Below are 13,457 nucleotides of genomic sequence, written 5' to 3'. Positions count from 1 at the left end.
TTCGCGATGTTACTCTTTAAGTCTCCGATTTTATCGCCTGTTTGTATTATTTATTCTCTTCATCTTTTTAACAAAGTCTGTAGGCTGAAGAGCCGCATACTTAGCTGCTGCCAGCTCGTCCCCTTCGGGAGGAATCGAACTTCAATAAAGGAAAAAAAAAAAAAAAAGGATCTGAGTAGCACAGTCAGCGTGATGTAGTGGTTATAATACTAGACTGTGGCATGGAGGGGAGTGAGTTCAAAACCCACCTGAACACATTGTACTGGAATGTTCTGTAACTTTACATATACCATATGTGTTCTGGCCGGAGGCAGTTCACTCCTCGCTCTTGTATGTGCAAGTGCTGAATAAACTTTATTTAAGAGTAGTTAGTGTTCGTCATTCATCTAATTACACCTTATCCGCCAGGTTAGCCGAGAGCGCTAATGCGCTGCTTCCTGGAGTCGGGTAGGCGTGCGGGCCCCGGATCGAATCCGACCGGCGCGGCGGCTTAACGATGGAGGCCGGTGTGCCAGACAGCCTGGATGTGGTTTTTACGCGGTTTTACACATCCCACTAGGTGAATACAAGGCTGGTCCCCATGTCCCGCCTCAGTTACACGGCTCGCAGATATCTGAACACATTCGCACTATTCCACAGATTCCACTAGACACAGACAGTTGGAGTACACTAATTCCGTCCCGGGGGGCAGGAAGGGCATCCGGCCACCCCTTAAATTAACCTTGCCAAATCCGATTAACCATGCCAACCCTGCATCACTGCGGGAAAAAGTCACAAGCAAAAGCAAAAAAGTTTATGCACACTTTGCCACTTGTTTCTTTGCTATCAAATCAATTAATTTTGTATCTTTGGCTTTTATTTAATACTCTGGCATTGTCTGGTCATGTATTTACTCCAATTCTGTTAGTCTATCTCCTCCTTCCTTCTCTCTCTGTCTGTCTCCTTCGCCTTCTCTATGTCCATCCCCTTTTCCCCCTCTCTCTATCTACCTCATCCACTCCCAAGTCATTGTCCATTTCTTCCGCCCCTCTCTCTATTCATCTGCTATTCCATCCTCTCTCTATCCATCTGTATTTGCTCCTCCCCACTCTTTCTGTCCATCTGCTCCTCCCCCCTCTACCCATCTGATCCTTTCCCATCTGTCCATCTCCTCCTCCACCAAATATGTGTCCATCTCCTCCTTCCTCTTTCCATCTCCTCATCCCCTGTTCTCTCTCCACATTATCAACCCCACCCCAGTACAGTGGCGGATCCATGTGGGAGGCGCGCGCCGCCCCTTTGCGGGGCCGCCCACGTTGCCACCCTCCCGCCCCCGCCAGTCAGCCCGCACGCTATTCGTTCGTATATTTCGTCGGTCGACTCGACTGAATCGAATAGTTGTACTTTCCTATGTATCACGCGCGTTATCATAAAATTTTATGCGTTTCTCTTTGGCACATAGAGAGCTAACACACACCTGCGAAAGAAGTCGCAGCCATTCTGGTGATCTCATTACGTTATTCTGTCTGGCATTTGTTCCAGAAAAGTCGCGAATATTCTATTATTTTCTTGTGCAGAGAACCTTAGATACATAGCGCTATAAATACGGACTATTCGTTGAATAGGAAGTTAGTTTACGTTCAGAAGCAGAAATATTAAGACTGAAGAATGTAGAGGTAAATAGTCCTAGTTGTAGCAAGTGCAAGTGTGGAGATTAGACAAGAGTGAGAGTGATCAGTTGACTGTGAAGTATTAACAATAGTAATTTCTCTATAAAAATATTGTTATTATTAGGGTAAAAGTAAAGGTAGCTCAAGATACGTTTAGCGCCCCCTCCTTGAGGTTTTTCGATATTCACCAGTGCCCCAGTAGGAGGTTGTTGGTTCTTACTTCCACAGTATTTCTTTCCAGATAGTAAATAATATGTGTATCATGTTTGTCTGAAATCTATTTAGGAGTTCAGGAGTTTTTTATCCGTGGCTTTGCCCGCATATACACATGTCACACATATTTAACATACGAGGGCTGTTCAATAAAGAATTATCATAATTTTTTTTTGACAACATATCTTTACTCATCCTCAGAATTTTTATGGTCCTTCTCAAAGTGGTCTCCCGCGAATGCGATGCACTTGTCCCAGCGTTCCTGCCAGTCTTCATATACATGCTGGAAAACATGTTTTGTGAGGGTCTTCAAGATCGCCTCTGCAGCCTTCACCACGGCTTCTGATGATTGATAATGCCTCCCAAGAAGGCGTTTCTTCATATTAGGGAATAGAAAAAAGTCACATGGGGCTAAATCCGGACCTTAGGGAGGGTGAGGAATGCACTTCACGTTGATTTTTGCAAGAGATTCAGCAAAAAATTGGCAATATGCGGCCACGCTTGATTGTGGTGCAGCATTCAGCCTGCTTCACGGAAATGTGGCCTCTTGTGCCTGATATGGACTTGCAATGTTTTCAGGACATCCCTGTAGTATTGTCCAGTTACTGATGTGTGTGCAGGTACAACATGCTGATAAACCATCCCACGAATATCAAAGAACGAGATGACCATAACTTTCCCAACAGAAGTAATCACTTTTGCTTTTTTGGGGGTTGGTGATCGAAATTATGTAGCCAGGTTTACTCAGCAGTGATTACATTTTAAAGAAACTCCGGATCTTCCTCTAACATCAACTTTAACTGCATGCAGACCTGCACGCGAATGTACTTTTGTTCGGGAATCAACAATCTTGGATCCCATCGCGCGCAACCATGTGTCATGTGTAATTTTTCTGTCACCAACGTGTGGATGGCACCCAATGACATGTTCAGTATTTCAGAAAGTGATCTTAAGTAATTCGTCGATCCTCTCTCACAATGACAGCAGCAGTGTTGAGGTTTTCTTCCGTAAGACCAGTAACTGGAGCACCAGGCCCGCCTTCCTTTTAAACTGATTGTCTCCCCTCTTTAAACATTTTAAACCACCTTTGAGCTGTGCTGTAGGGAAGAACAGACTCTCCTTTGGCCTCCTGTAACATTGTATAGGCCTCAGCTGACGATTTGTTGAGACGAAAGCAGAATTTCAAAGCCGCGAATTGTTCCTCGCGTGTTACCTTCATTGCAACGGTAGGCGATACTGAACATGTCTGACCTTGCCTGCCTCTCACAGGCGGGAGACAGGAGTCCCAACAATGGAACTACTACGGCGTATTTGTTGCACATTAAGCTAACTGAAAATCGTAAGATTAAATTTTAGCGCGAGAAATTATGACCACAAAAAATTATGATCATTCTTTATTGAACAGCCCTCGTACTTCACACATATTTGTAACGCATATTTCACCTGTACCGCTAGTGAATATTGCCCTGCAGTTTCGTTCTCAAAGTGCTTAACGCTTATAACGTCATTTCTCCTGAAGTATGTGTCGTACATTGATATGATGCTATGATTTTGAGGTACATTCACTGGCGTATGTGGACGCTGCCTGCATAATGTATTGCAAACAGGGTTAGCAGCAAAGAAATAATAAATTTAAAGGTCGTGCATTACGCGGCAATTTTTCGCGCATCTCAGAGTTTAATGACGTCATATTCCTAAACTGTGTGTCGCAAATGATATAATTTTGTAGCGACATTTTAACTGCGTATGTGAAACTGTCTCCAAAATGTCTTTCGAATGGGTCGGTCGGAGTGGCCGAGTGGTTAAAGGCGCTACAGTCTGGAACCGCGCGACCGCTACGGTCGCAGGTTCGAATCCTGCCTCGGGAATCGGTGTGTGATGTCCTTAGGTTAGTTAGGTTTAAGTAGTTCTAAGTTCTAGGGGACTGATGACCACAGCAGATAAGTCCCATAGTGCTCAGAGCCATTTCAACCTTTTTTTTTTTTTTTTTTTTTTTTTGTCTTTCGAATAGAGTTAGTAGCATACATGTTGTAGTAGTTTTTCAAACGATTCGGTGTTTATGACGCCATATCTTCTGAAATAAGTGTCATACAATGATACAATTTTGCAGGTATATTCAATGGTGTATGTACATACTGTTTGCCAAGAGTGTCGCGAATACAGTTAGTAGCAAAGAATAAATTAAAACATCATGCCTTATTGCGATAACTTTACTGCATGAACAGCGACAATATAGTAAGCGATAAAGTTTTTCCTTTTCGTCGTTTTGTGGGGATTTTCAGTGAGAAAAATTTGCATTACAGTTTGAAATTATGCGTAAAATCATTAAGAGCTCTCATTCTCAAATACTGGATGAATGAAGTCTGGGTAATCGCGCGTGGGTGGATACACTTCTTTTTCATCCTCAACCGTTTGATAGGTAGGTCCAGCAAGCAAGTGATATGTGTGCTAAGTTCGGCTGAAATCGGTCGAGTGATGTAGGAGAAGATATGGAACATATATACGCGCATACATACATTCAATTTTATAATATGTGTAGATGCTGTACCTGTTGAGTCTTGTCTGTGACTTTTATCTGCTTAGCTTTGTAACTGCCACACGTATTCTTCATTTCCATTAGTAGCTTGATTATAATCACAGGGATTAAGCTAGAGTTCAAGGCTATTTACGCCTCCACGTATGAGAGGATGCTGATCTGTGTCACAGTCAGAAGAGGAAGTTATCAGGAGTGGGAGGGAGGGGATGGGGTTTGCTCATTTTAGTTAGAACAGGCAGCACTAGCGGTGAGTGTTACAACTTGTACCTTCAGCGAAAGAATGTATCATGCCATCGATCCGAAACTGAGTAAGGATTGTTTAAGAAGCATTCAAGTACATGGAAATTGAGCCTGTGGGGCACTCCAGGCTTCCCTTATAGCGCTAGTCTGAGACGCCATTGTGTGAAATATACACCCCTTGGACCTAATCCTGATCGACCTGCATCCAATGTGGACAGCTCTTACGGGGTCATGGATCAATATGGCTCCCCTTCACATTCGGTGTCTCGCAGAGCCCTTCCGATGAAATGTTGCCTCTGTCGTCAGAACGAAGGTGAATGCCAAAGGATAGATATTTCTAATTCAGTTGCTCCTCGTAGTCCACTGTCAGGATAATGTACAGTGTCTCATTATGTTGCCTTGCAAGAGGTTGCTCTTCCTGATGGTAAAATTCTATTTTCACAGACCTTGGTGCAGGAGCTGGTTGCGAGCGTGACGAGCACTTTGGGATATGTGGCACAGCCTGGTGATTCTCACGTCATGCGCGTCCTTCGCGGCATCGTATCATCCCTCGCCTGCTCTGCAAATCAGCCTGCGTGTACCGAGGCAGCCTACAGCCAGTTCCAGCGCTACATGGCCAATCCGGATGATCCAGCCAACTGGTGAGCCTACAGTCTTTATCCGCGTGCAACACCGACGAGTCTCGTCAGTACGACTACACGTGACGTGCAACTTCTGCACTGTGTTGATCGTGCTGTATGGTACGGGTCTTGGACTGACGAGGTAGATATACAGGGTGATCAAAAATCAGTATAAATTTGAAAACTTAATAAACCACGGAATAATGTAAATAGAGAGGTAAAAATTGACACATATGCTTGGAATGACATGGGATTTTATTAGAAGAAAAAAAAAGTTCACAAAATGTCCGACAGATGGCGCTGGACAGCAAAACTGCTACCGTGACGAGTGAGACGTACGCCGATATGTTACAGAATCGCATCATCCCCAGCCTGGCTGATAAACACCTGCTGGAACGTACGATGTTTATGCAGGATGGCGCTCCACCCCATATTGCTAGACGCGTGAAAGATCTATTGCGCGCGTCGTTTGGTGATGATCGTGTGCTCAGCCGCCACTTTCGTCATGCTTGGCCTCCCAGGTCCCCAGACCTCAGTCCGTGCGATTATTGGCTTTGGGGTTACCTGAAGTCGCAAGTGTATCGTGATCGACTGACATCTCTAGGGATGCTGAAAGACAACATCCGACGCCAATGCCTCACCATAACTCCGGACATGCTTTACAGTGCTGTTCACAACATTATTCCTCGACTACAGCTATTGTTAACGAATGATGATGGACATATAGAGAATTTCCTGTAAAGAACATCATCTCTGCTTTGTCTTACTTTGTTATGCTAATTATTGCTATTCTGATCAGATGAAGAGCCATATGTCGGACATTTTTTGAACGTTTGTATTTTGTTTTTGGTTCTAATGAAACCCCATGTCATTCCAAGCATGTGTGTCAATTTGTACCTCTATATCTACATTATTCCTGGTTTATTCAGTTTTCAAATTTAGACTGACTTTTTGATCACCCAGTACATTGTTGGCCACTAAAATTGCGAAACCATGAAGGTAGACTGCAACAAACAGCAAACTGGCGAGAGGTGTGCTGAATTCTTGGGTACACAGATGATTAACATTTCACTGCAACCATACAAAATGGGTACAAGCAACGCATTCTGTGAATTAGGAAAAATTACGCAGCTGGTTTTCGCAATCAAAAACCGCGTTTTAACGTTGTTTGTTTATGAGAAGATCGTTTCATGCCTCTTGTAAGAAGAAGAAACGTTTACCAACACATGTCAGAATTGTATTGTATTGCATTGTATGTTAACCAGGGGCCTAGAAACGACGGAGAGGCTCCGTCCCCGCCACAGCCGCAGTGGTCCACTGTTGTGTCTAGACTAGACAGCCTAGACACAATGAGAGGAAGCCGAACGGCACGCGCTTAAACTCACGCAGGCTGGCGTGAGGTCTGAAACAGGATACGTAATGAATGCTATAAAGAAAAGTACGTAGCTTCTGGACTACTTAACTTTAATCCACATTTGTAGAACATCGCTCTTGATGATACATTAATAGAATCTCAATATCAATTGAATACGGCGCCTTGCTAGGTCGTAGCAAATGTAGCTGAAGGCTATGCTAACTATCGTCTCGGCAAATGAGAGCGTATTTGTCAGTGAACCGTTCCTTGCAAAGTCGGCTGTACAACTGGGGCGAGTGCCAGGACGTCTCGCTAGACCTGCCGTGTGGTGGCGCTCGGTCTGCTATCACTGACAGTGGCGAGACGCGGGTCCGCCGTATACTAACGGACCGCGGCCGATTTAAAGGCTACCACATAGCAAGTGTGGTGTCTGGCGGTGACACCAGTCCACAACCCCACGACGACGACGACCGCAGTCCACTTCACCCCTCCGCCGTCTCACACCAAACCACTCTTCCTGGGTTATTGTGCGGTTTGGCCCCCGGTGGACCCCCCCAGGGAACGTCTCACACCAAAAGAGTGTAACCCCTATGTTTGCGTGGTAGAATAAATGGTGGTGCAAGCGTACGTGGAGAACTTGTGTGCGCAGCAATCGCCGACATAGTGTAGCTGAGGCGGATCAAGGGGAACCAGCCCGCATTCGCTGTGGCAGATGGAAAACCGCCTAAAAACCATCCACAGACTAGCTGTCTCACCCGATCTCGACACAAGTCCGCCGGGCGGATTCGTGCTGAGGACCAGGCGCTCCTTCCAAATCCAGAAAGCCTTGCATTTCCAGCACGGCTAACCGGGCGGTCCATGTCAGAATTACGTGAAGTATATTGAATGTATTCGCAGTTGCGAGTATGGACTACCGTGAGTTGCAGAATGGAATGACGACAATGAAAATTTGTGCCAGACCGGGACACAAACCTGCATTCTGGTTTTCCCTCTTATCACGGGTGCTACCTTACCATTTTGCTATCCGAGCACGAGTCACCGCCAGTTCCGATCTACCATATGTCGTCAACCATGTATCTAAAACCTGTACAGGTACGTCCATTATGTATATCCCCGTCCAGGCGAGATATTCTACTTAAAAGTCGCTTCCCCGGTGTCAGCGGGTAAATACGATATTGCAGAGACACGCATATAAGTCAGAAAGAACACTGCTTCGTAATTCAGAATAATGCAGGCACTGCAACACCGTACATGTCAGAAATCGACTAGGGCTTTTGCTGCTTATAGTTGCGTGATATTTTTGCTTGCGTTCGTCGAGATCTCAGCAAGCTGAGATCGATGGGTTCAGGATCTGAACAGCCCCACACAAATAGCGCCTGAGAGATCAAACATATTGTTCGTTCAGACGTGCAGGATCTTACAGGCAAGTCACATACCTCGAGTCAAGAAACAGGACAAGTATCCTCACGGATAGGACTACGACGTCTGGACCACAAAGGACGATCAGCATGACGACCATAAGTGCAGCTTCCGCTGACGCGATAGGAGAGATATGTGTGCCAACATCTTGTGCTAATTGTAAAATGTAAAGTTTCACGAACGGAAATGTCACAGTTAATAAAATATACGGGCTATTATGCCATGGTCGAATGGATATCACATTGAAAACCAACATTTCGTCCCCGTCTGCGGAGGACAGTTTCAAGGGGAATCGGAGCTTCTTTGAGTATCCGATTCACCCACTGGCTCGCTACTGACTGCAGCAAAATTCCTTTTTTTTGCGTGAAAGGCTACACAGAGAGGCCACAGAGATTGTTAAATACCCCAGAAATTTCAGTAGGAAGGAGAAGGGCGTGAAACTGAATGAGATGCGGATCCCGATGCTGAGTAAGATGTGTACTAGTCTTCCACATTCGGGTGACAGCGACCGACAACGGCTAACTGCTCTCGGGTGTTCAAAGCGGGGCCAACAGCACCTTGCAGTGGGTGGTCACAGCACGTGACACCACATATCTTATGTGTGCCAGCGGCTGTCTCTGGCGGGGAGCGAATTACTATTTCAGACGAGTTTAATAATTTTCTTAACTGCATGTTTAAATACATGCAAGCTCTCTACAACACACGACAAAGTTAAGTCCGTTGGTGGGTACCTTTTCATTGACATATTGATTTCCCACAAGCACTGCATGGAGCTGAGCAACCGTGAGGTACAGTGAGGTGGCAAAAGTCATGGGATACCTCCTAATGTCGTGTCGGACGAATTCTGCCCGGCTTAGTGCATCAGCTAGACGTGGCATGGACTCAACAAGTCGCTGGAAGTACCCTGCAGAAATAATTAGACATGTTGCCTCTATAGCCGTCCATAGCTACGGAAATTTTGGCAGTGCAGGATTTTGTCCACGAACTGACCTCTCGATTATGTCCCAAATCATTCTCTCGAATTCTCAACAATGTACTTTAAAAATGGTTCAAATGGCTCTGAGCACTATGGGACTTAACTTCTGAGGTCATCAGTCCCCTAGAACTTAGAACTACTGAAACCTAACTAACCTAAGGACATCACACACATCCATGCCCGAGGCAGGATTCGAACCTACGGCCGTAGCGGGTTCGCGGTTCCAGACTTAGCACCTAGAACTGCTCGGCCACCCTGGACAGCAATGTACTTTAAACCAGTCGCGAACAATTTTGGCCCGGTGACGCATTGTCATCCGTAAAAATTCCACCGTTGTTTGGAAACAAGACGTCAATGAATAGCTGCAAATGGTCTCCAAGAAGCTGACCTAGTCAATTCCAGGTAAACACAGCCCACACTGTAATGGATCCACCAACAGCTTGCGCAATGCCTTGTTGACAACTTGTTGACAACTTGTGTCCATGACTACGTGGGGTCTGCGCCACACTCGCACCCTACCAGCAGGTCCTGCCAACTGAAATCGGGACTCATCAGACCAGCCACCGTTTTCCGGTCGTCTACGGTCTAATCGATATGGTCAGGAGAGGCTGTCGTGCTGTTAACAAAGGCACTCGCGTCAGTCGTCCATTGCCACAGCTCATTAACGCCAAATTTCGCTGCACTGTCCTGATGGATACGTTCATCGTCCGTCCCACATTGACGTCTGCGGTTATTTCACGCGGTGTTGCTTATGTGTTAGCACTGACAACTCTACTCAAACGCCGCTGCTCTCGGTCGTTAAGTGAAGGCCGTCGGCCACTGCATTGTCCGTGGTGAGTGGTAATGCCTGAAATGTGGTACTCTCGGCACACTCCTGACACTATGGATCGCTGAATAGTGAATTCCCTAACGATTTCCGAAACTGAACTGTGTCTAGCTCCAAATCCATTCCGCCTTCAAAGTCTGTTAATTCCCATCGTGCGGCCAAAATCACGCCGGAAACCTTCTCACGTGAATCGCCTGAGTAGAAATGACAGCTCCGCCAATGCACTGCCATTTTACACGATGTGTACGCTATATTACCATCATCTGTATATGTGCATATCGCTGCCCGACGATGTTTGTCACATCAGTTCAAAAATGGTTCAAATGGCTCTGAGCACTAAGGGACTCAACTGCTGTGGTCATCAGTCCCCTAGAACTTAGAACTACTTAAACCTAACTAACCTAAGGACATCCCACACATCCATGCCCGAGGCAGGATTCGAACCTGCGACCGTAGCAGTCGCACGGTTCCTGACTGCGCGCCTAGAACCGCGAGACCACCGCGGCCGGCGTCACATCAGTGTATGGTGGGCAGTGTGGCTGGTGTGACATCACAAGCTCGGTGGGGGACCTGCATTTCTCGTGGGCACCGATTCAAAGTATGTCATGTCACACCAGTTCGCGGAAGCACGCGTAAACAGAATTTTGTTGCTGTCAGTAGCGGACCATGGTATGAATCTGACACACAAAGAAACTACGATCGCCATTAAAAATGTCCTCTGCAAAAGGGAACGACGCGTTGGGTTGTAATATGACATCCATTCGACCACAGCACAATAGTCCAGAATATTTTATTAATTATAATTATTAAATCCAACAGTGGTGCGCCCAACCATAACACCGGATACAGAAATCACACAAATTTGTCTTTATGGACGAGTAAATGTCCTACACACGCAATCACGAGGGACGTATACCAAACTGGAGGCTCTGAAGAAAACAAACGTTGCCAGATTGCATTTGTCATTGCCATAAAACTCCAGCATCTGGCAAGATGGTTTGGGATGCCATTGGATGCGTAACACACAGCTGGTAATTTGGACAGCGGCCTTTTTCATTTCTTACGTTACATCTCTGCTTGTCAGCTATTTTTCAGACCTTTGTGACGTTACCACGTGATGGCTGGGTGTTGTGTGCTGTCCTTAGGTTAGTTAGGTTTAAGTAGTTCTAAGTTCTAGGGGACTGATGACCATAGATGTTAAGTCCCATAGTGCTCAGAGCCATTTGAACCATTGACGTTACCATTGAACAATATAAGACAGGAGTGTACGTTGCCCTTGCAGCCCTGACCTAACTCGATACAGGGGGTGTTCGACTGTTGAGAACTTCTTGTTATGGGCTACCAAAGTACTGCCACACCACAAGTCGTCAGCAACTATGATTGATGACCTCTGAGAGTTGAAGCAGTATGGAGAGACATTCCCGTATCTGCCATCCAAGCTCAGTTCGACTCGGTGCCCAGCCGTGTTAGAGACATTGTTGCTGGCACTCACAAATTTAATCATGTAATCTTTCCACTATAATGTACATGCAAATTAAGTAACATTTCCTGGTGTTGCGGTTGCGGTGTTACGGTTTTAAGGCCCAGCAGTGTATGAGGGGATATGCACATTTCGTTCGCTACTATAAGTACCGTTATCATTTATTGGCCCATTTTAATCCCTTACATACTTTATTACACTCGATATACGTGGACCTGCTGAAAAGTAATGTCTCCGAACTTTTATGTGAAAACTCATAAAACTTTTCAAATAAAACAAACTTGATTAACAAGGAGTCAATTGTAATACCTGCAATGTAATATTTATTTGCTTGTATCTTGATGTTTCTGCTCAACAAGCTTGCGTGTTTCGGCTTACAATGCCATTTTCAAGTGAACATGTGCGTTTTCGGAATAATGAACTTTATTTGCATCGTACTTATGATCAATGACGCATTTTTGTAGATTACAGTTCTACTTCCGTCTAGGCGCAGTTGACGATCATATGGCATCCAAGGGCCAGTCGTAAGATCTCCGTTACGAAATATTATTATAATCACGTAGCTGTTATAATACGACATTCATCATGATAATAATTGTTTGATATCTATTTGACAGTTGGGATCCTTTGATGCTATATGTTTACAGATTTTTTTATCTTTGGGAGTCACGGATAGTGTGTTTGTCGTATAGATTTTATACGGTTAAAATGTTTTAGTATATTTGGTATCTGTGATTTCATATGTTTATCCTTTCTCGTAGTCAAAAATTTCAATAAAATTTTCCAAGTAGAGCTTGTGTTTCAGGTAAGTTTGTTCGCCGGCCGAAGTGGCCGTGCGGTTAAAGGCGCTGCAGTCTGGAACCGCAAGACCGCTACGGTCGCAGGTTCGAATCCTGCCTCGGGCATGGATGTTTGTGATGTCCTTAGGTTAGTTAGGTTTAACTAGTTCTAAGTTCTAGGGGACTAATGACCTCAGCAGTTGAGTCCCATAGTGCTCAGAGCCATTTTAAGTTTGTTCACAGAGCAAGTCATTCGGAAAATGTTTCGTGTGATTGTATATCCTCAGTTCTTCTATGCACTTGAAAATGACACTGTAACCCGAAACAGGCAAGCTTTTGTGCAGAAACATTTAGATACAAACAAATAAATATTACATTGCAGCTACTGGAATTGACTCGTTGTACACTGTATTTCGATTTAGTTCATGCTGAAGACCCAACTGACAAAAAACTTCATTAACATTCTACGTTTTTATTCTTCGTCTCTGTATAGTTATTTCTCAATATAGTCACTATGGCGACAAACACATTTTTCCCAACGAGTCAATTTGTTGATACCGTCACCGTAGAATATTTGACTTCGTTGACGGAGCCACAACCCAAACTCTGCTTGCGACATTTCATCACTATCAAAGTGAAGTCCTCGGAGGTGTTCGTTAAACGTTGGAAACAGATGGAAATCGGATGGGCCCAAATCAGGACTGTGTGCAGAATGACCGATGACAGTGAGCCCAAGGCGTAGGATTGTTACAGGTGTCGCAGCGGTCGTGTCGGGTTTGGAATTGTTATGCTGAAGGAGAAGGTGCTTCATGTGTGGACAAACTCTTCGCATTCGTGCTTTCAGTTTTCTGAGGTTTCTCACGCACCGACAGAGTTACGTTGGACACTACAGTATTACATGCCCTCTAGCGGCGGGGGTTGCACCTTGCATCAGCGAAGCGGGAAAGTTGACCGATTAATAAGCATGATTTGTTGTACCTCAACCGATAGTGAGGACAGAATAAAAAATTTGGAGACATTACTTTTCAGCACGCCCGAGTAGAACAAGTCCAATACGGAAGAGAGAGAGAGAGAGAGAGACAGAGAGGTAAAACACAGGCAATAACAATTTCAATTTACAAATTACCATTACAACTAACAAGTAATAAACAACATAGTTAATACAGTACAAATTAGAAATGATTTGAACTCCAGTCTCTTATAATTGTGCGATAATTATTTTACTGAGCAAAATCAATGTTCCATTCAATAAGATTTAGCTTTATTTATGAAGGTAGTTTTATTTCGCTGCTGTTTTAAACGAATATTCGGGTTATTGAATGATTTGGCTATTTTATGTGGGACATATTTCTGATACAATACTGT

At 44.7% G+C, this 13,457-nt stretch overlaps 1 protein-coding gene across 1 annotated transcript in view; it reads left to right on the top strand.

Annotated features, from left to right (window-relative positions):
* Positions 1–13,457, top strand: part of LOC126251917 (aminopeptidase N-like) — a 196,821-nt gene that overhangs the window by 103,995 nt on the left and 79,369 nt on the right. Inside the window, exon 13 of the mRNA XM_049952649.1 lies at positions 5,083–5,279. Coding sequence (XP_049808606.1) covers positions 5,083–5,279 — 197 coding nt within the window. The remainder of the gene's footprint in view (positions 1–5,082; positions 5,280–13,457) is intronic.

Source organism: Schistocerca nitens, chromosome 4 (assembly GCF_023898315.1).
Source record: "Schistocerca nitens isolate TAMUIC-IGC-003100 chromosome 4, iqSchNite1.1, whole genome shotgun sequence".
Classification (NCBI taxonomy): Eukaryota; Metazoa; Arthropoda; class Insecta; order Orthoptera; family Acrididae; genus Schistocerca; species Schistocerca nitens.
The sequence above is the reverse complement of the archived record's forward strand: the minus strand, read 5'-3'. Positions and strand labels throughout refer to the sequence as shown.